The sequence below is a fragment of the Stenella coeruleoalba genome, assembly GCF_951394435.1.
Source record: "Stenella coeruleoalba genome assembly, chromosome: 2".
NCBI classification, from domain to species: Eukaryota; Metazoa; Chordata; class Mammalia; order Artiodactyla; family Delphinidae; genus Stenella; species Stenella coeruleoalba.
Window position 1 is genome coordinate 162,415,253 of NC_137147.1, and position 21,237 is coordinate 162,436,489.

The 21,237-nt window shown below is 51.3% G+C and overlaps 1 protein-coding gene across 1 annotated transcript; it reads left to right on the forward strand.

The window, feature by feature from the left end:
* Positions 1-437: 437 nt before the first annotated feature.
* Positions 438-20,907, forward strand: ECHDC3 (enoyl-CoA hydratase domain containing 3). The gene is given in 9 exon segments (XM_079912680.1): positions 438-657; positions 660-780; positions 4,986-5,042; positions 5,044-5,105; positions 6,704-6,735; positions 6,739-6,801; positions 11,682-11,718; positions 11,721-11,881; positions 17,057-20,907. Coding segments are annotated over 9 exon segments (879 nt in total). The 5' UTR covers positions 438-611; the 3' UTR covers positions 17,357-20,907.
* Positions 20,908-21,237: the final 330 nt, after the last annotated feature.

The following is a 21,237-nucleotide window of genomic DNA, read 5'->3' on the forward strand; positions in this document are numbered from 1 at the left end:
ACACTTCATTTTTCTCCTAATCCAGGCAAACCACTATGTTCTTGGTGTTGTAACAAAAAGGAGCAAGCTACACCACTCCTCGCCTCCTTAAACCCTTTCATCTGGCCTTGCAAGGGAAAAAACTCTCAGAGCTTGCCTGAAGGTTTAGAGTCGCTCACCCCAGAACCAACCCCTCAGCTCCTCCCGGGAAGGGCGCCAAGGACCCGGGGGCGGGGCGGCGCGGGGGAAGGGGCGGTGCGGGGGGAGGGATCAGAGGCGGTGTAGGGATATCGGGGGCGGGGCTCGGGGGTGGAGCAAGGGTGGTTGGGGCGCCAGGGGAGGGGTTACGGGGGGCGGAGCGTCGGGGCGGGGCCGGAAGACTAGGGGGCCCGGGCGGTGGGGTGGGGCGGGGCGGCAGGGACCCGGGGGCGGGGCGGCGGGGGCTGGGTCCGGCCTGGGAGAAGAGTCCGGTCGAAACCTGGGCCTGCGATCCCCGACTCGGTTTTGCCCGCTGTCCGGATCGGTCGAAGCGCAGCTGCCCGGCTCGCTCCCGCGCCCCTCGGAGCGCCCAGAGCCCGCGGTCCTTGGCGTCGAGCTCAGCGGCGTCCGACCCCGGCGCGTCTCTGGCCGCCATGGCCGCCGCCGCGGGCCTGCGGGCCTTGGGGGTGAAGGGGTCGGCTGGCTCCGGCGCGGCCCGTGGCCTCCGCTCACCGCCGGCTTCTGCAGCGGGGGACCGGCCGGGGTCGGGCGGCCGGAGCCGGGGTCGCGACCCGCCAGCACGCGGCAGCGGGACGGCATCAGGTCAGCGGCCCGCGGGCGTGCGGGGCTGTTCCCAGGGAGGGTGGCCGGCGGGACCCGGGAAGAGAGAGGGGCGGAGGAGGCCGGGCCGCCGACCGCGCCACCCCACGCGGAGTACAGTGAGGCTCCGTCAGTGGTCAGCTCCGCCCACCACGGAGCCCAGTTTATCCATCACAGCGGATCGGTCCGGCGGGGAAGTCCGACGTGGAGGGAATCCGCGGATGCTGCGTTTACAGACGTCCCTTGCCTGGGCCCAGTGGCCTTCGCGACCCTGCAGGACGCACACGGAGGATTTAAGTGGGGCTACCTGGGAGGCCTCCAGCACTGCCTTTAAACCCAGGCCAAGTCGACAGTGCAGTTGGGCTCAGCGTGGGCAGCCTTGTGGGAGGCGCCACCGCTGCTGTACCTTTGAGAAAGCCCTTCAGTAGAGGGTTCTGTGCCTCACAAACTTGACCTGGCTCCGAGGCGAGGTCAGGCATAGCCGAGCTGCTCCTTGGCCATCATCTAGAAGTGCCCACGTGAGGGCAGGTAAATAAATAGGCTAAAGGACACAGGGTACTGAGCTCTGCCCTTTGGCTCAACAAGCCTAAAACCCTTTTACAAAAACATACCAGGGCACAAACTTGAAAGTGGACGGTGGCGTGATAAAGGTAGAAGGCCCCAGCCCCATCCAGGCCTCACTCTGACGTTTGCCTGGCCAGGGCAAGAGTGCAGAGGGAGGCCTAGGTAGCATGTCTGAGTATTTAGACCTTACAAATCAAGCTGTGAAATATGTTTTCTTCTCCTCCCCTCACGAGTAGGCCGTCCTAAGACCTGGAAGGCTGTGTTTGAATTTACAATCCCCAGGCTCCTAGGAACTCCCCCAAAGCAGGAGAGAGCCTGCAGCTTTGTTCTTTCCTTCCCACCCTGTGCTGCCTGCCTGCCCCACCTCTCCACCCCTCCCTCCTGCTGCTCTGCCAGGGGCTTGGCACACAGGTCTGCAGACACCCCGTGCAGCATGCCCACAATCTGTCTAATCCTTCACCCCCTACAGACAACTGCTCACAGCCACCCTCTGGGCCTAATGGTTCCCACTGCAGAGCCAGGGAATTCCAGGGTTTCAGGTGACTGGGGCGGGGTGTGGAAGAGGGTGGTGATTTCGAGGTGGGCACATCCCAACTTCCCAGTGGACTCCTTGCTCACCTGGAGGGGCACCGCTAGAAGAGGGCCCGGGCAGGGGCCCTCTTGCCCATTTTCAAGGGCACTTCTGTTTTTGCAAATCTGGCCCATTTGGCACGGCAGCCAGGCAACAGAAGATCTCATTGATTCTCCAGAGTTAAACATGAATCAGAAGCGGGGATGGTGGGAACAATCTATCATACATGCTGGGAATGGTTTAGTAGCAAGGAAGCCCGGAGACCAGCGCTAAAGCAGAACTATGTCAGGCACTAAGTGGGTGAGCTGGAGCAACTCACTCAAGTGTTCCTTTTCAAAGCTGCTTCTCTCGGTGGCAGTACTGCCATGTAGTGAGGGCCAGCTCAGAGTTGGGTACTGTGCTCGGCGCTACACAGTCCTTATCCCAGCCCTTACTACAGCCCACTAGGTAGATAACGCCACTTGACAGGGTTCAGAGAGGTAACAGCCTGTTCGAGCACACATGGCCAGGAGGTAGGGTTGCCAGGAGTCAGAGAAAGGCCCATCCGCCTCCAAACTTGTCATCACTCTTGCCGTGCCATCTCAGGGTACTTGCCACTTAGGTTTAAAAGAGATGCCAAAAAACTAGACAAGGTTAAAATCCACAGCAGTGATGGAACTGGCCATGAAAAACAAATGCTCTTTTTGGTCATGAATTCAGTCAACAGATACATGTTGAGTGTTGCCCCTGTGTGGGAATCTGGCAGTGTCTTGCCTCCTGGACCTTCTGGTGGTTTACGCCGATAGGATGGCCTTCCGACAGCTCACTGTGGCATCTACAGGGACCATCTCTTGCCCCGTGAATGGAAAGTTTACATTTTTTAAAAAATAAATTTATTTATTTTTTGGCTGCATTGGGTCTTTGTTGCTGCGCGTAGGCTTTCTCTAGTTGCGGCGAGCAGGGGCTACTCTTCGTTGTGGTGCATGGGCTTCGCATTGCGGTGGCTTCTCGTTGCGGAGCATGGGCTCTAGGTAGTTGTTCAGTAGTTGTGGCACTGAAATTGTGGCTCAGTAGTTGTGGCTTGCGGGCTCTAGAGCACAGGCTCAGTAGTTGTGGTGCACGGGCTTAGTTGCTCCGTGGCATGTGGGATCTTCCCGGACCAGGGCTCGAACCCGTGTCCCCTGCATTGGCAGGCGGATTCTTAACCACTGCGCCACCAGGGAAGCCCCGGAAAGTTTACACTTTTATCAACTGCCCTGGTGGTGACCTCACTCTTAAAGAGATCCTCTCTCAAGAGGGGTGGTGTTAAAGCTCCAGGTGCAAGACATCCCATGTTCTGAACCAAGGTAGCCACTGGGGGAATTCAGACGCGTGAGATTCTGAGGAGGTATTATCCACGGGGTTTGATATCCTGTGGAATGAGGAACGGAGCCATTGGGCAATCCAGGATGGCTTTCTGAGATAAGCGAAGGGGGAGGGGCCGCTGAGGTCACTGGGGGAAGACGCCCAAGGGGCGCCTCGGTGGAGGAGTCCCGGAAGCAGGCCGGTGAACTTGCGGGTCTGGAGCTCAGAGAGAGGTTTGAAGTGGGGCAAAGACTGGGCGTGGTCAGCACAGAGGTGGTAGCTGATGCCAAGGCCACGGTGAAGTGGCCCGGGAGGAGTGTATGGAACAAGAAGAGGGCAAAAGAGGGGACTCTGAGGGTCGTGGCCTTTGGGGCTGAGAAGAAGGCTAGGAGCCCGTCACGGAAGTAGAGAAGGAGCAGCAAGAGAAGCACCAGAAAAACGGGGCGGAGGAGCGTGTTTCCAGAAGGCGAGCAGGACCACGGCGGCCACTGGGTTTGGTTCTGGCAATCGGGAGAGTCTTGGCAGCAAAGCTTCAGTGGAGTAGCAGGCACAGAAGCCCGGTGACCCTGGGTTGACACAGCAGTGGAAATATAAGAGTCAAAAAAGAATGAGGGACTTCCCCGGTGGCACAGTGGTTAAGAATCCGCCTGCCAATGAAGGGGACACGGGTTCGAGCCCTGGTCGGGGAAGATCCCACATGCTGAGGAGTAACTAAGTGCGTGTGCCACAACTACTGAGCCTGTGCCCTAGAGCCCACGAGCCACAACTACTAAGCACATGTGCCACAACTACTGAAGCCCGTGCGCCTAGAGCCCATGCTCTGCAACAAGAAGCCACCGCAGTGAGAAGCCCGCGCACTGCAATGAAGAGTAGCCCCCGCTCGCCTCAACTAGAGAAAGCCCGCGCGCAGCAATGAAGACCCAACACAGTCAAAAATAAATAAATTTATATTAAATTAAAAACACTTATTAAGAAAAAAAGAATGAGGAAGGCAGAAAACGTGGGCGGAGATGGATGGGAAACAGAAAATATACAACAATCATCTGGTGTCTGGCTCGTTGCCCATTCCATATAAGATCAAAAAGAAGACATTTCTATGTTTAGGCAGTAAGATGAAAATCCAGGTTATTATCACCAGCACGTGGGGTACTTAAAACAGCAAGCAGGCCTTTGAACACCAGCTTTTGGGGAATGACGTCCCGGACGCCCTCTTGCTGCGCAGTTCTTCACGTATCACCCCATTCTCAAACAGGAACGATTTTGCTGAATTACAGGATGTCACTACAGAGAAGGTAAGACAGTGTTGTCAGATACGCATATTGGCATCTGCATCTCAGCTGCCTCTTCTGTGGGGTGGGTGGGAGGAGATTTGGGGCCATATTTTCTCTCCAGACCCTGCCGCTGTCTTACAGACCTCGCAGCCACTCAGTCTGGGCGGCGATGATTTTGGAACTGCTGCGTCTTGCCCTTTCTGTGGAGGTGGCAGTAATGGTTCTGAGAGCAAACTTGGAGAAAAAGGGAAACAACTCAAGGGAAGAGAGAGAGCCCCACGTGCATCTCAGGTCGTCTCCTTGTCTTGACCTGGCTGTCACTCCCGAGAGTTGACAAACCCTCTCAATGGCCTCTGAGCGCCCACAGCTCTCTTTTCTGGGTTTTTTTAAATAGCTCCCAAATTAGAAAGGAATTGCAAGGGGTCCTTACTTGTTCTGACTTGGCACATGACCCGGTAATTATAAATTGTTCTTCGCAGGAGCATTGTCTTAAGCGATCCAAAGAGAAGAAACGCGCTGTCACTGGCGACGCTGAGATCTCCAAAACGACATTCTTCACGAAGCCGAAAGCCAAGATCTGAAGGCCATTATTATTTCAGGTATTGGTCAGGTGTCCATCCTCAGTGTTCTGCAGAGCCCAGAAGAGGTGTCTCAAAATTCTTTGGTTAACTAGGGCATTCCCTCATTTAATGGGAGAATTATTTTGAAGCTCCTAAACTTGTGTATGGTGGGAACCTTGGTGCTGACACTACTAACTGTGGAAATTATGGCAAAGATTACTGTGCAGTGAAAATATGTCTTTTCCTTTCTGTTGGATACTAAACATTGCCACTCATGGCTATGCTGGTCTTCCCATCAAAAGCAGAGCACTGATTTCCTCGTGGACCTTATATGATGGGTTTAATCGCCAATCCTTTTGGTAGACTGCCTAGTCGGCTAGGACACTCGATCGGTTTGTCTTTCAGTTCTTACCAGGCTCTCAACTGAGATGAGCAGTCTTCTTCAACGGTGCCAGAAAGGGTGCCACATTTTGCCCAATTCTTTCCTTGCTCTTCTTCCAGTAAGAATTTTTACCAAATTATCTGGTGATGATGGCAGTGGTATAAATAATAGCAATGTCAGTATTTTTAAAGCCTCCACAGACAAGTAATATGGATGATGCTCTGTGATGCTTTTTTTTAAAAAAATTAAGGATCAGGGCTTCCCTGGTGGCGTAGTGGTTGAGAGTCCGCCTGCCGATGCAGGGGACACGGGTTCGTGCCCCGGTCCGGGAAGATCCCACATGACGCGGAGCGGCTGGGCCCGTGAGCCATGGCCGCTGAGCCTGCGCGTCCGGAGCCTGTGCTCCGCAACGGGAGAGGCCACAGCAGTGAGAGGCCCGCGTACCACAAAAAAAAAAAAAAAAAAAAAAATTAAGGATCAGTGTTTCTGGAGAATGTGACCTTCTTATCGGTGGTTGAATATACATTTTCAACTGTTTTATGTGGTGAAGAGAAAAGAAATAGAGCTGTTTGAGGTCAGCAGTCGGGGGCGTGACCCGGATGCAGGAAGGCAGCTCACCTCCAGATGGCGCCATTTCCTCCCTTGCTGCCTGTCAGAACCGCCAGGACAAGAGGAAATACGAAGAAGTGTTTCCAGCTTATCAGTGGAATTACACTTTGTTGTGGTGGTTAATGACAACAGTGACAATAAAACCACCTCCTCAGGTCCCTTGTTTATAAAATAAAGGGATTCTCTTCACACTTTGACCTTCCTGACTCCAGCCCTAGGGGTGGCCCGCTGTCTACAGGCTAAATGACAGGGGCGCTGCTGAAGGCCTGGTGGATTTATGTGGCCCTGGGTCAGTCGGTATACTCAGGCCAGACCAAGTCCCAAAACAAAATTGTGGGACCAAAGGGACGACTCTGAAAAGAGTACCGTCGCCTTGGTCCCTGAGCCTTCTCCTTTTTGTAATTGTGTGTCTTCATTGGTTTCCACCAGGGGCCTTTTAGAAAACAGATGCCTCACCCTGCACTGTCATCATAAAATACTGGCTGCAGCTTTTCAGGCTATCTGGAATTATTCTTATCAAAATCGGGCCATTAACTTTCTCTAAGCGTCCACAGCATCGATACGCTCGCTCCCTGAAGTTATTCACAGCCCCAGCTCTGGCTGTTTACATCTCTGTCTTTTCTTTGCTCAACTGGAAACACTGCAGCTGAGGGGCCTGTATTTTCTTCTGGGCATGATTGAAAGGAACTGACGGATGAGCACGGCCCAGATTATCACGCTGAAGTGTTCCGAACCTGTTCTGAGGTAAGCCAGGGTGACAGTTGACATTGCAAGCCTGAGAGTGATAACAGTATTAAATATTGAATTAGGCTTCTAGCTTACAGATAAGGTCTTAAGCTATGAGACGTCACCACTGCAGAACTATTGAAACCTCTATGGTCATTGGCAAACCCTTCATCCAAGCAACTATTTGGTGTAGACTTTTCAGAAGTGACCATGGTTGGCTTTTGATCTTGCCATAGGCCAAAGAAAGGAAAACATAAGCTGCGACTCAAGAGTTGCCATCTCTGCCTTAAGGGGGTATGTCTTGGTATCCATGTCTTAAGTAAGAGGTAAAGGGTAGAAATGTACATCTTTAGAGAGGAAGAACCTAAGATTATTAAAAGTTTTAAAATTTTAAACTAAAACAACTCTGTTAATGGCAAAGAGAGCATTCATAACAATAATGATTACTATTTTTTTATTTTTATTTTTTTTGCGGTATGCGGGCCTCTCACTGTTGTGGCCTCTCCCGTTGCGGAGCACAGGCTACGGACGCGCAGGCTCAGCGGCCATGGCTCACGGGCCCAGCCGCTCCGCGGCATGTGGGATCTTCCCGGACCGGGGCACGAACCCACGTCCCCTGCATCAGCAGGCGGACTCTCAACCACTGCGCCACCAGGGAAGCCCTTAACAATAAGGATTTTTAAAATTATTTTCAAATGCTTCTTTCAACTAACCTTTATAATCACTGCCTCCTAGGAAAATAACCTTCATTTTCACCTCCGTCTTCTGTCTCTTTAACCACATTAAGGAGGGAAATTGACAACAGATACAGGGGAGGAAGGACAAAAGTTGGGGGTGACTTACAAATGCATCAAATCAACCCAGATAACCAAAAATATAGAATCCAACTTTAAGTAACACATTGTTCATTTAATGAGCATCTATTGAGCACCTGCTATATGCATACTTGCAAGATACTGAGGGAAATAGAAGGAAAAAAGAGTTTCCAGCCGACCTGAAACTGGAAATCTAGTTGAGAAGGAAGACGTATAAAGCAGTTTCATAACCTAACCCTAAGATTACTTCACCTAATTTCTCCTTCGTACATTGACTTAGTCATTCATCTCTTTGGTTATCAATGTTTATTAATGATTCAACAAATATTTAGCGATACCTTCACTGTAGACCAGACAGCAGTGAGCATCACAGAGGGGAAGGGGAAGGTGATTGGGATACATTCTCGTTTTCCTTGCCCTTCCAGAAACCCCTTCGGAGATCACATTACAGTTTCTCATTTTGTGGAGGGACAAACCGGAAAAGGGATTGACTTGACTTCATGGAGATGGGAGCAAGTCAGAGCCAAGACTTCAGTCTTTTGTTTCACATTAATGATGCTTATAGGACATTCCGCTGTTGTGTTTGCCAGGACTTGGTGCTTTAAAAGTTATTTTTCTACTAATCTGGTATGTTTGGTCGAAATAGAAAATCATTGTAGAGAACCAGTGGAGCCCTTCCATCCTCCCTAAAGGGCCTGTTTTGGTCACTTTTCTGTGGTATCTTCATGAACTGAGATCTAAACAGCAAAGGACCACAGGGGAGCTGAGATTCTACCCCGGACAAAGGCCAGATCTTCTGGAAGCTTCCACCCCATGGATACCTCCAACTCACTGAAAAAAGACGCATACAGGACCTCACCCCGATGTAGTAAAATAGGACCTGAAGTACACTGACTTCTCTAATACTTTTTTGAAGAAAATCACATTGCCCTGGATAAATCTGAACACCGTGAACTTGTGTGAGATTTCAGTTTGCAAGTGTAATCAGCAGGCAGATGGGAACAGAATGAGCTAGGTATTTCCCCGTTCAGTTTATGCACGAGAACAGGGGATGGAAGAAAGGAAGAAATATCTGGATTGTCTCTGCATCTAAGTTCTGTAGCAGATTTGTCACAGACCACAAGTGCCGCATGACGGTTAGTTATTTACAAATCAGAAATGGGGCAAATTGAAAATGAGAAGAAACACCTGGTCAGGGAAGAGCGAACGTCACCTCCCTTGGGCAGATGTGGGGGGCTTTCGCTGGAGGCCCGTCCTGGTCTCTTCTTTCGGCCCGTTCAAGTTTGAAGGTGGAAACCCTGGTCCAGGAAGAGTCTTCCCTCCTCCTCACACCCACCACTGACGTGACAAAGGGACAGGGACACTTGCTTTGGGAACGAGCGTAGAACCCTCCATGATGCTGTTCAGTGAGGCTGGGGCAGAGTTAAATTTATGTCCCATTTTGGAATAGGCAGGACCAAAACAAGTACTGAATTTAGGAGGCAAAATAGGAGGACTAATCATTCTTGACAATCAAGGGATTGGTTACCCAGCTGGTGTATTAGCTAGGTTCCCTCTGTCTTCCCTGAATTGCTCTCTAACTTTATTTAAAATATTTTCTAATTATAAAAGTAATAGAGGGCTTCCCTGGTGGCGCAGTGGTTGAGAGTCCGCCTGCCGATGCAGGGGACACGGGTTTGTGCCCCAGTCCGGGAAGATCCCACGTGCCGTGGAGCGGCTGGGCCCGTGAGCCATGGCCGCTGAGCCTGCGCGTCCAGAGCCTGTGTTCCGTAACGGGAGAGGCCACAGCAGTGAGAGGCCCGCGTACCGCAAAAAAAAACAAAAAAAAAGTAATAGATACTTCTTATAGAAAATTTGGAAAATCTAGAAGAATAAAAGGAAGAAAAATAAATTACTGATACTACACCCATGATATACCACCCAGAGAGAACTGTAATTAATATTTTGCTGTATTTCTTTTTCATCCTTTCCCATGTGTACCCATTTGTTTGAATGATCATACATGGGTGTGATTATACAGTATAATTGTGTAATATCATCATAGCACTGAATGCTTACTATGTGCCAGGTGATACTTTGAGAACTTTAGACATGTTAATTTACATAATCTTCCTGTTCTGTAAGGTTGTTACTATAATTATACCCATTTTACAGATGTGAAGACTGAGGGATAGGAAGAAAGTAAGTGATAGCTGGGGTGTCAGTACCCAGCAGCCTCACTGCAGACCACCATGCTGATATTTCTCTCAGAAAATTTCATTGTAATGAGAATGTAGCATTCCATTGCATTGGAATATATTTTAGTTTATATAGCCATTTACTTATTTTTGTATATTTATATTATTTATAGCTTTTACTATTATAAAATAATGATTTGGTGAACATCTTGGTGCAGACAGCTTTTTGCCCTATTTCAGATTATCTCTTAGAATTCCTAGATCGAGGGTAGGATATTTTTAATGTTGGTGATCTACTGGATTGCCTAAGTATTTCCCAGCAGCTTGTGTGGAATCTCAGCCCTTCCTAGACGACAGGCAGGAGACAGACTGTGCCACCCAAGTCACAGCCAACTGACTCTTCCTACCTTCAGCTGATCAGGTGACGGATGACACTCAGAGCTGAAACAGTCTTTTCTGCCTCTGCAGTCAGACCTTACATGCTGTTGTGCAGCCTGCTTGCTACTGTGTCCCCTGAGAAGCAGCGCTGCCCCTCACCCTCCCCATCCTCACGTATGTGCACGAACCCCCTGCACCCACCAGCAGTTTGGGTGCTGGTACGTGTATGTGCATTCCTCTGGAGGAGGGTCAATAGCATTTACCAGATTCTCAAAAGGCGAACCCCCAATTCCTGATATCAGGAATATGATATCATATCCCTAACTATATAATTGGTCACTTTATAATAAAGCTGACAAGTACCAAATGTTCATGAGCACAAAAGGTAAGTTCCTCAGGCAAAACCTTGGGATCCGTGAAGGTCGTTTTCCTTGGAGCGGCTGCGTGGGAAGCAAGGCCAGGTCCCCGCCTCCCCTCGCTCCTGCCGGGGTCGAAGGGCAAACATTTATACACTGAAGTCACCATAGTAACACAATCTGTTTAGAGTGTCACGGAAAAAATGGAGAAATTAGCCAAGTTACTTCATAAGCTGCAAAACTAAGTTAAAGTTCTGGAGATTTTGGGGGGGAGGGGTCTCACCTGAGCCAGTTTCCAGCTACCCTCTCTGTGCCAATGCATTTTAGAATTTTGTTTATTTTATTTTATTTATGTATTTATTTATTTTCCGGTATGCCGGCCTCTCACTTTTGTGGCCTTTCCCGTTGCGGAGCACAGGCTCCGGACGCGCAGGCTCAGCGGCCATGGCTCACGGGCCCAGCCGCTCCGCGGCATGTGGGATCCTCCCGGACCGGGGCACGAACCCATGTCCCCTGCATCGGCAGGCGGACTCTCAACCACTGCGCCACCAGGGAAGCCCTGGAATTTTGTTTATTTTGATGACAGCAGGGTGTTCCCCACCATCTTAATAGAATTGAGAGAGTATCATGGTGGTAATTGGAGAAGTAATTACTAAGGAAATTACTTCCCAGGCCCTTTCCCACCTGTTTCAGACTTTTAACACAAGAGCTCCACGCAGGCACCTTTGGGACAGAACTGCTTGTTCCCCAGAGGTCAAAGTCAGCCCTCTTCTGCAGCGGGGTTGCTAGGGGAGCGGTTGAGGGGATAGCATCCTCACAGAAATCATGCTTAGGGACAGACCAGGGGCCTGGAGTCAGACAGAGGTGGCTCAGACCCCATAGCCGCCCTCGCAGATCTGGTGGCCTTAGGGGGTTACTTCCCCCGTGAGCCTTGGTGTCCTGGTTCCTTCCTCCTGGATCTCGGGAAGACCAAATCACACAGTCTGGCTCACCGTCGATATTTAATGAAAATTATTCTCTTTGTGACTTCCCCTACCCTTTTTGTCATAGAATCTGATACACTGATAGCATATGAAAAGGGCTCTGAAAACAGTAAAGTCACATAAAATCCTGAGTGTTACTGTCGCACCTCACTCTTGGATGGAAGCGAAGCAGGTGTGTTTGCTCTTCAGGTCATGATGCTGATCCAGACCCACCCGGTCCCCATCATCGCATGGTGAACGGCCTGGCCACTGCCGCCGGGTGTCAGCTGGTTGCCAGCTGTGACATTGCTGTGGCGAGTGACAAGTCCTCCTTTGCCATGCCGGGCGTGAACATCGGGCTCTTCTGCTCCACCCCCGGGGTGGCCTTGGGGAGAGCGGTGCCGAGAAAGGTAACTGAACTGCCTGCACCTCCTTGCTAACTGTGATCCTCCAGTGCCTGTGAGGGTGAGTTCCAGAACTTTCTTGTTGAAAGTACCGTTTGATTCAGGACATTCTGCCCAAAGCAGACCTGGCTGAATGTACTAATGTCTCGTGTTGGGAGGTTATCCCAGTGGCTGTCAGTTTGTAAGTCACTGCTTTTCATTCTTGCCTACCCCTCAATACAGCTGGTTGGGTTTTTAGATATGCTTTGTTTTCATAAAGGTGAACATTTTTTGCACTTATTTGAAATGCAATTCAGACACAGTTTTGTTGCATGGAAAGGTTGCCCATGAGCTATAATAGCATGGTGACATATGCCAGTATAAGAGGCTAGAACATTCTGTCGCTGGCTTCCTGTTTGCCAGCAATCTGTCTCATTCCAGAACGGACTGAAAGTAGCTGATACACTGAGTGTGTCAGGTTTGCAGTGGTTGCAGGAATGTCCTGTACATGGTGTGTCGAATCTGCCCCAGAAGGAGCTGCATTGCCAGAGTTGTTCTGTTGTTGCTAACCTGAGTGAAGTCCACTTTCTTCACAAACTTTCCTCCTTCCTATAACATCATAAAGAATGTTTACTGAACAGCTCTTAAGTGGAAACCGGTGGTTTCCTTGTTTTCCTTGTAAGGAAAAATACATCCTTATTCTCAACTGGAAATCTGTTTTTAAAGGGGGTGCCAGAGTCATAGCAAGTAGGGAATCTAAATTGCTTTCTAGAATATATTAACCATTTTAGCATCAACTAGGAAAATTAGCAGTTGCTCATATGCCGGAGGCACAAAAGCAATGAGCCCCAAGGGAAATCAAGCCGCAGGACCAAGAGGTTCAGGAGAGCACACCTGCCTTTCATGCACCTCATTAGCTTTTACAGAAATGTGTGTTTCTGAGAAAATTCTGGTGACAGATACCTACAAACACATACACTTATGAAAACCAGCTGGACATGGGCTCCATGTTGGAAAAGGTGACCCTCAGAACACAACAGCTTGCTCCAGGGTCCTCAGACCCAGGGGGGTGTCTGGATCCCACCAGGATACACATTTACCTTAAATGTTACGTATTAATTCAATAAATACTTCTTCAGTCCCCGCCTGGTGCCAGCACATTAAATTAAAATGCATCACAAAGTTATCGTCAGAGCTTATGAATGAAGTATCTTGTAATTGTGCAAATCAAATCTCCAGGCCTTTTGCACATTAAAGGTGGTTGCTTGGCCAACCTGCTGCTGTTCAGCTTTGACACCTAACATTCGGGAAGGTTCCATGTTAAAGCATTTGAAAACTTTAAATCAGCCCTACTTTCCAGAAAAGAATCTATTCTTTCTCAAAACAAACTTTAGGACTCCCCTGGTGGCGCAGTGGTTAAGAATCTGCCTGCCAATGCAGGGGAGTGCGTTCAAGCCCTGGTCAGGGAAGATCCCACATGCCGCGGAGCAACTAAGCCCGTGTGCCATAACTACTGATCCTGCGCTCTAGAGCCCGTGCTCTGCAACAAGAGAAGCCCGAGCACCACAACGAAGAGTAGTCCCTGCTCGCCGCAACTAGAGAAAGCCCATACACAGCAACGAAGACCCAATACAGACAAAAATTAAAAATAAATTCTCATTTAAAAAAAATATTAAAAACAAACTTTAAAAATCAAGGCTTATACTTGAGTCCCAGAAACTTACAAATTGATCATATGTGTCAAATTTTAAATTCGTTTTCGAGAAGAAGGAAAAAAATTTTTGTCAAAGACAGGCCTTAAATTCCCAGGAAGCCCAGTTCTCAGAACCATGTTGCATAAATCTCACCTGCGTGGCCCGCCCCAGGAGGAAAACTAGGGATTCACAAAAATCTAAAACCGACCAAAACACACCTGCCTATCGTCAGTGCTTGGCTGCACCCACAGGGACGCATCCATACACGGGCCGCCACCTGCGTGGGTGACATGCCAGCGTTCCCGTGCACATCCGCCGGGAAGCAAAACTAGCAGGTGCCTTTGCAAAGTGGCCCAGTCGGGAAGCTCCGCCCCTTTCAACACGGCTGAGGCGGCAGGTGTGGGTCGCCAGTGCCCTCTGCTGGTCACCCTAGGGAACTGCCCAGCGTGCGAAGGACGCTGCCTTTTGTCCTGCAGAAACCGTGGCGAGGAGCTCTCGGGTTCCAGCCAGACTGAGCCTGGGCGTGAATCATTTATCACGTGTGCAAAGTGTCCCCCTCCCCCAGCTTGAGTTAAATATGCATCTTCGTTGCACGTATAGACGACCTGCCTGGTGCAGCTGCTCCCTCCCGCAGTCAGAGCTGGTCTCACCCAGCCCCTAAAGCAGTGGGTACCACGGGCAGGGGGAGCATGTGAAAGACCAGAGCCCCGGCTTCCCAAACCAGTCAAGTCTCCGCGGGAACACTTGCTTCCTCCAGTTTACCCACAGTAACTGTGCATCTGCGGGATCTGAATTCCTAATTGATTAGATCAGAGTAGAACTTGCAAGATGGAGAGGATGTTAAGTGAAAACCTTGCTACCCAGCCCGCGTGCGGATCACCAGAGAGCCTGGGAACAGGGGGGTCTCAGGCCCCCCCCCGACCCACCGCGTCAGAATCTGCATGTTAACGGTGACGCTGTGGCCACCACAGGCGTATGTTCAACAGCCCACCTCACGGAAGGGCTGGGGTCTCAGTGACTCACCGGAGGTCTCCCGGCTGATGAAGTTAACCCATGATCCCCTGTCAGGTCCCTCCCTTCCGGTCCTGCCGAATCGCAGCCCTAATGCTGACGCACCACCATCTAGTTCTTCTCCTACACGTGCCTTGAGGAACCCCAGAGACGCCTCTGCTTTAAATAATCAGGGGCCTTGATACCTAAAGCCAACATTGGAGATTCATACAAATTTACAGGAGGAAGAAGCCTGTTAATAACAGGCACTGCATTTACTAGGGGCCTCCTGGGTGCCTCGCACTGTAGTATAAGTTTTACACAGCTTTCTCCAATCTTCACAATTCTGCAGGAGAATGGGAATCTTTACTGCCATTTTTTCAGATGAGGAAACAGACTCAGAGGGTTCAACTGCCCCCTTAAGTTTGTGTGGTTGGTAAGTGGGATTGGAACTTGGGGACATCAGACACCAGGGGTCAGCCTTGAAGGTCAGCCTTGGCTTCAAGTGCTTTTTGTTGCTTTTAATACAGATACTCCGGGAAGAGGAAGTATAAAATCACCACCTTGTTAGGGGGACCCTAACAAGGGTTGATAACAGAAAAGGGTGAGAGGAGGTATTTTCTTCTCTCATCTGAAGTTGCAGGGGAAACAGTAAGTAAAGATTGTGCTAATTCGCCATAAAATAGGCTTTCTTTTTCTCAGGGAATGCCACTCTATTATCTGATCCGTGTGGGTACAACCCCTATAAATCAATGTGGTGCTAAATAGCGTTACCCCACCAGGCCGGTAAGGACACTGATGCCAGAGAGGGCCATGAACTAGGCAGGACCAGGTAGGAAGCTGAAGGCAGGCCAGGAACGTGAGTGCCCGGGACAGGGGGGGACTCTCGTGTTCTCTTGCTCCTTCCCCAGATCGGACCCCCTGGCCTCTGCCCTTCACTGGGACTCGCTGGGCGTCTTCAGGGGCGTCTTACTTAGCAGCCCTGGATCAGCAGCACCGGTTTTTAGCTCCACATTCACACAGGCACTTCAGACACGCTTTGCAGTGACAATGCTGTTCCTCTTCAACTATGAAATAGTCTCTGGCTCCTGCTGCCTCCAGCATGTCATCATGAAGTTTCCAAAATTGGACAACATTGGGATTTAGTCCTCTCCCCTAACTGCAGAGGAGAAAATGGGGCCAACATCGCCTTGTCCCTGGTGGCCAGTCCAGTCCACTGTGTGCTCCATCTGCACCTATGATGGCATCTGTACCCGCTTTCTGGCCTCTCCTCTTTCACCAAAGCCCAATCCCCCAGTGATACGATCTAGTCTCATGATTCAAAAAACCACCTTAATCGGTGGTTCTAATCTGGGAGCAGTACTGGTGCCAGGGGCCGTTTGGCAGTGCTTTGATTGTCACAAGTTGGGACAGGGGTACTGCTGCCCGGTAGATAGAGGCCAGGGATGCCACAAACATCCTACAATGCCCAAGACAGCCCCACACAACAAAAAAATTATCTGGTCCAAAACATACAATAGCCCTGAGGTTGAAAAACCATGACCTAAGTGCTGATGATACCGCAAGCTAGTCCAATGATCTATAACAAACCACCCTCAACTCAGTGGCTCCAAACAATAGTAATTTGTTTAGCTCGTGAATCTGCAACTTGGACAGGGCTCAGAGAGGAAGGCTTATCTCTGCACCACAGTGTCCGTGGCCTCAGCTGGGAAGATCTGGAAGGGGAGCATGACAGCTGGGGGCGGTGGTCTGAGGGCCCGCCCACTCCCACATCTGGCTGTTGAGGCTGCCACTCAGCTGAGACCTCGGCTGGGCTGGTCAGGGGCACACAGGCTGTGTCTCAGCCTCAGAGTGGCTCGGGCTTCCTCACGGCGTGGCAGCTGGGCTCCAAGCTCAACAGCCGGAGAGAAAGAACCAGTGGAAGCCGTGTCACCTTCTGACCCGGCCTCTGCAGGACTGTGGCGTCACCTCTCCTGTACTGTGTTTGCCTCCATCCATCCACTCCTTAAATCACTCACCAGTAAATATCCTGGAGGCTGCCTACTATGTGCAAGGTACTCTTCTCGTGCTGGCGATACAGAAATAAACAGAAGAGTAAAAAAAAAAAGTCTCTGACCCTAGTGAAGCTTATGTGCCAACAAAGGAGATAATACAATAAACAAAATGAATGTGTAAGCTATATAGTAAATGGTGAAAGTGCAAAGGAAGACAATGCAGCCCGAAGGGGGGATGGTGCTGGGGTGTGAGCTGTGATTTCAATAGAGTGGTGACACGTGACCTGAAGGAGATGAGAAGGGTCCCCCTCTCTCCTGGGCGCTCATGGATCCCGTCCTTGGCAGGAGTCTGGGGATGGAAGACCTCAGGGTGATGGGGACATGGTGTTTCAGGAGCAGGTACCTGGGCCGAGCGTCACGGTACAAACAGTCTCTGCAGAGTGAAGCGGGGCGGGTGGGGCCTGGGCAGCGCTGGGTCGCAGGATGGCCGGTGCCTAAGTAACGGCCCCTGTCCCCTCCCACAGGTGGCCTTGGAGGTGCTCTTCACCGGGGAGCCTGTTTCTGCGCGGGAGGCCCTGCTCCACAGGCTGCTGAGCAGGGTGGTGCCGGAGGACGAGACCACGCAGATGGCGAGGAAGGTGGCCTCGCCGGGCCGGCCCGTGCTGTCGCTGGGCAAAGCCGCCCTCTACGGGCAGCTGGCTCGGGACCTCAGGACCGCCTGCCACCTCACCTCCCAGACTATGGTGGACAACCTGGGCCTGCCGGATGCCCAGGAGGGGGTCAAGGCCTTCCTCCAGAAGAGGAAGCCCGTCTGGTCACACTGAGCGGCCTCATCAGAGGAACCGGGGGCCGTGAGCCCAGTGGGCAGCGCTCAGGGTTTTCCCCCCCCACCGACCCCACCCGTGACCTTCCGACCCCCAGACACCACCGCCGCCTCGTGACTGTAGCAGAACCAGCCTGCTTTTCCGGCATCAGTCACGTCTCAGTGCACGGGGTCTGGGTTATGGGTCAGCACTCCCTGGGGAAGGGGTGACCTGGAGAGTCGGGTGCTAACGTGAATGGAAGGGCTGTGAGCACACAAGAAAGCCCATGTGTGACGCTCCTTCCCAGGACCTTAGATGAGGGGATGCCCCCCCCCCAGGGGAGAAGGTGAAGATAAAACTGAGGCGAGAAGGAAGGATTTCAGCCCGACTCTGTGACCGGAAAGGGCCCCCAAGGTGGAGGTGGTGCCGGTTGCCCACGACAGAAACATTGCAGATCTTCACGAGATGCTCTCCCCTCTGAAAATCTTCCTGATTCTATTGAGAAATAATCATGCCTCTGGCTTTGGGATAATCTTATGGGGTCTTTTAAAGATTACCTATTTAGAGAGACTGGTAATTTTAACTCCCCAACCAGACTGTAAGCCGGTTGAGAGAAAATCAATGAACTCTGTCTTTGATGCCTGTGCTGATGGACGTCTGGTAGGTGCCTGGTGCCTCTGTAACGAAGGTCCCTGCCACCAGGATACTGGGAACCTGGACCCTGGGCTAACCCTGAGGATAAAAGCATCAGGGAGAGAAAGGAGGGACGCAGAACACACATTGTCCCCACGAAGGATCACTTCCTCTGGAAGCATTTCCAAACTCTGCTCAGCTTCTGGTGAAGAATCCCGACTAGCCTCGAGCACTTGAGTTCCCCAAAGGTGGTTCAGGACCTAAACGTCTTACCTTCTCGCTTCTGGTCCACTTAGGCCCCGGAAATGGCCCAGACCTCGCCTCCGCCAGCTCACACCTGGGGCTGATCTTGTTTGTTAAGGCCAATTTTTTTTACCTATGATTAGAGTGGCCGTAAATGTAATTCGTACCAAAGACCCGTGAGGCGCTACCCGGTGGTTCTCATTCTAATCACAGGGGCAAGCAGGCCCTGGAAGGGAGGTCCCCTAGTGGGTTTCTATTGAGATTGGCCTTTTTTTTTTTTCTTTGCTAGAGTTTAGAAAGGTGAAAAAGAGTGTTTTCTTGGAGGGCTTCCCTGGTGGCTCAGTGGTTAAGAATCCACCTGCCAGTGCAGGGGACACAGGTTTGAGCTCTGGTCGGGGAAGATCCTGTCCTACATGCCGCGGAGCAACTAAGCCCGTGCACCACAACTGCTGAGCCTGCGCTCTAGAGCCTGTGAGCCACAACTACGGAAGCCCACGTACCACAACTACTGAAGCCCACGCGCCTAGAGCCCGTGCTCCGCAAGAGAAGCCACTGCAATGAGAAGCCCACGCATCGCAACGAAGAGCAGCCCCTGCTCGCCGCAACTAGAAAAAGCCCGCACGCAGCAACAAAGACCCAACGCAGACAAAAATAAATAAATGTAAAAAAGAATGTTTTCTTGGAAAGGAGGAGCTTGTTACTGAGAATGTTCCTCAGAAGAAGAAAGATCATCAGAGCCACCAGTCCCTGGAGCCCAGTACACACCAGCACCCCCTGTACATCCTCATTCAGTCACCACCAGAATCCAGCAGAGCAGGGCCACCATCACCTCCAGCTTACAGATGGGTGGTGGAGACCGGGGAGGGGGAGGGTCCCAGATTCTGTCTGCTGATAAAGCCGTGGGTGCCCTCCACCCCCCACCGCCAGCTGCCCACCTTGTCGGGGAGCCTGGGCTGGAGGGAGGCCAGCCTGAAGACCTGACTCCTGCCCCTCAGCTTTCCAGAACCCAGGGCTGGACTAAGCGCGCCCCCCGGAGGACTTTGCCGGTGCACCGGGGACGTGGGATTTGACTCTTGGCAAATCACCAGTGGAGTTTTACTACGAATCTGATAAACAACTGTCTGAAATTTCAACCCAGGCTGTGAAGGACTGGCCGTCATGATCTGCTCAAAAATAATCCGCCGGTGGGGCCCCTGTGGGTTGCCCCCCGTGGGAGTTGCTGTGTGGCTGCTGATAGATCCCACAGTGAGGAGAGGGTGTTATAAACTCCGGGCTTCGGAGGTAGTTAGCGAAGCCTTCTCACACGTCCCAAGGAAAACCAAGTTGCCTTTCCAGTTTCTGGATGAGCGGCACCATAGCCTCCAACCAGGAAATCCTCTGGCCTCTAGGCTGGCTTCCCAACCTGTGAGCTGAGGTGCCTCAGGGACTCGCTATAAATCTTAATAATCGCCGGAGCAGAAAATAATCCAGAAGGAAAATCTGCTACCCAAACACCAGTGTCACATAATTCACCCCCACGGCAAATACAAATTGGGGGTGAATGTGCATCTCTGCTTCCTTCCACTGGGATATTGAATGAAAACGTTCTGATCACCACCACAGACGACGGCTTTTGGAAAGACTCGTGTGTTCATCTTTCCCTCTGTACCATTTACTGCTCAGGGAGCTTTACTGAGCTCAGCCCAGAAGATCCCACACCAGCAGATTCAGGGGCTAGAAAGTCAGCGAAAGGGGCCTTTGATTCTGCATGGCCTGGGGGAGACAGCATTCCCAAGGCCGGCCTCAGCCCCCCAAAAAAACAAACATGGCGCAAATAAATGACTAATTTTACACCAACAAATGGGGGGCCTGCCAGGAGATTTATTGAGCCGAAACTCTTGCCAGGCAGCCCTCGGAAGGAGCTCTTTCTGCTCCCCGGTATGTGCATTGGCCACAGTTGAGCCAGCATCTATATGACTCTGAATCCCGTGCCTCTGACACCACACCGCAGTCCTCCCAATGTACCGAAAAGATCACAGTTCCAGCCTGGAGAGACGGACGACCAATGCACTCAAAGGAAACCGATCAGAAATGGCAGAGCCAAGGCAACGCAGCTTTGCTTACCGAGGAGATGCAGGAGAAGCACAGATTCAACCTCGAAGAACACCGAGTTCAAGTCCGAGGATTGCCACCCTCTAGCTGTGTGACGGTGCAGGTGACGGAGCCTCTTTCAGCGCCCAGGTCCCCTTCTGGGACCCTCGTGTACTCCCGGTTCTGACACTGCAGATTCTACAGCAATGGAAACTTGCTGTGAAACCTGAAACAGGTAGCTTTGCTCAGAGAAAATGCTCTTTTACAAAAGGAGAAGAAGGGCCTCTTTCCCTAGAAGCGGTGAACAGTGAAAACACCTGATTACATTGGAGAATGAGAAATCCATTATGGAGGCTCGGAGCCTGGGGGCCACACCTGAACCTTTTAAAAACGTCCGGCTGGGAAGCACCTGCAGAGTGAAATCGGCAATCATCCTAATTTTGTCTAGGGGCCCCCTTTCCTCTCTCCGTCCTCTGAAAACCCACTGCACTAAGCTTTTAAATTGTTTTAAAATATTTGACTAATGAATGATTATTCTTTCCTGGCAGTCATCAAGAGGCCAGAGTTCAAATCAGCCTTATTGAAGCTCACTTGTTACCGTTAATAAACTTAATGAAATTTCAGTCTTGCAAGGGTTTTTCTTTCATGTTCTGGAGCCCAGAATGTATTTTTCAGGTCCCAAACAGAGGCCCGCCCCCCCCTCCCCCCCCCCCCCCCCCCCCGGAGAAGCTGGCAGGCCGTCCTGGGCCTGCAGGATGGGAGGGCCTGGCTCCTCTGGCTCCCTGGGGGAGGGGAGGCCGCTGTCCCACAGGAAAGGGGGAGGGAAGGCTGGGGACCGGGTGAGTCCAGTGTTGTGGGATTTATGCTCCTCTGACGTCCTCGCTGATTTTCATAACGATGTTTCCTTCCAAGCTGCCTTTCCTGCCCGGGAATGTCTCAGCTCTGACCCAATTTGC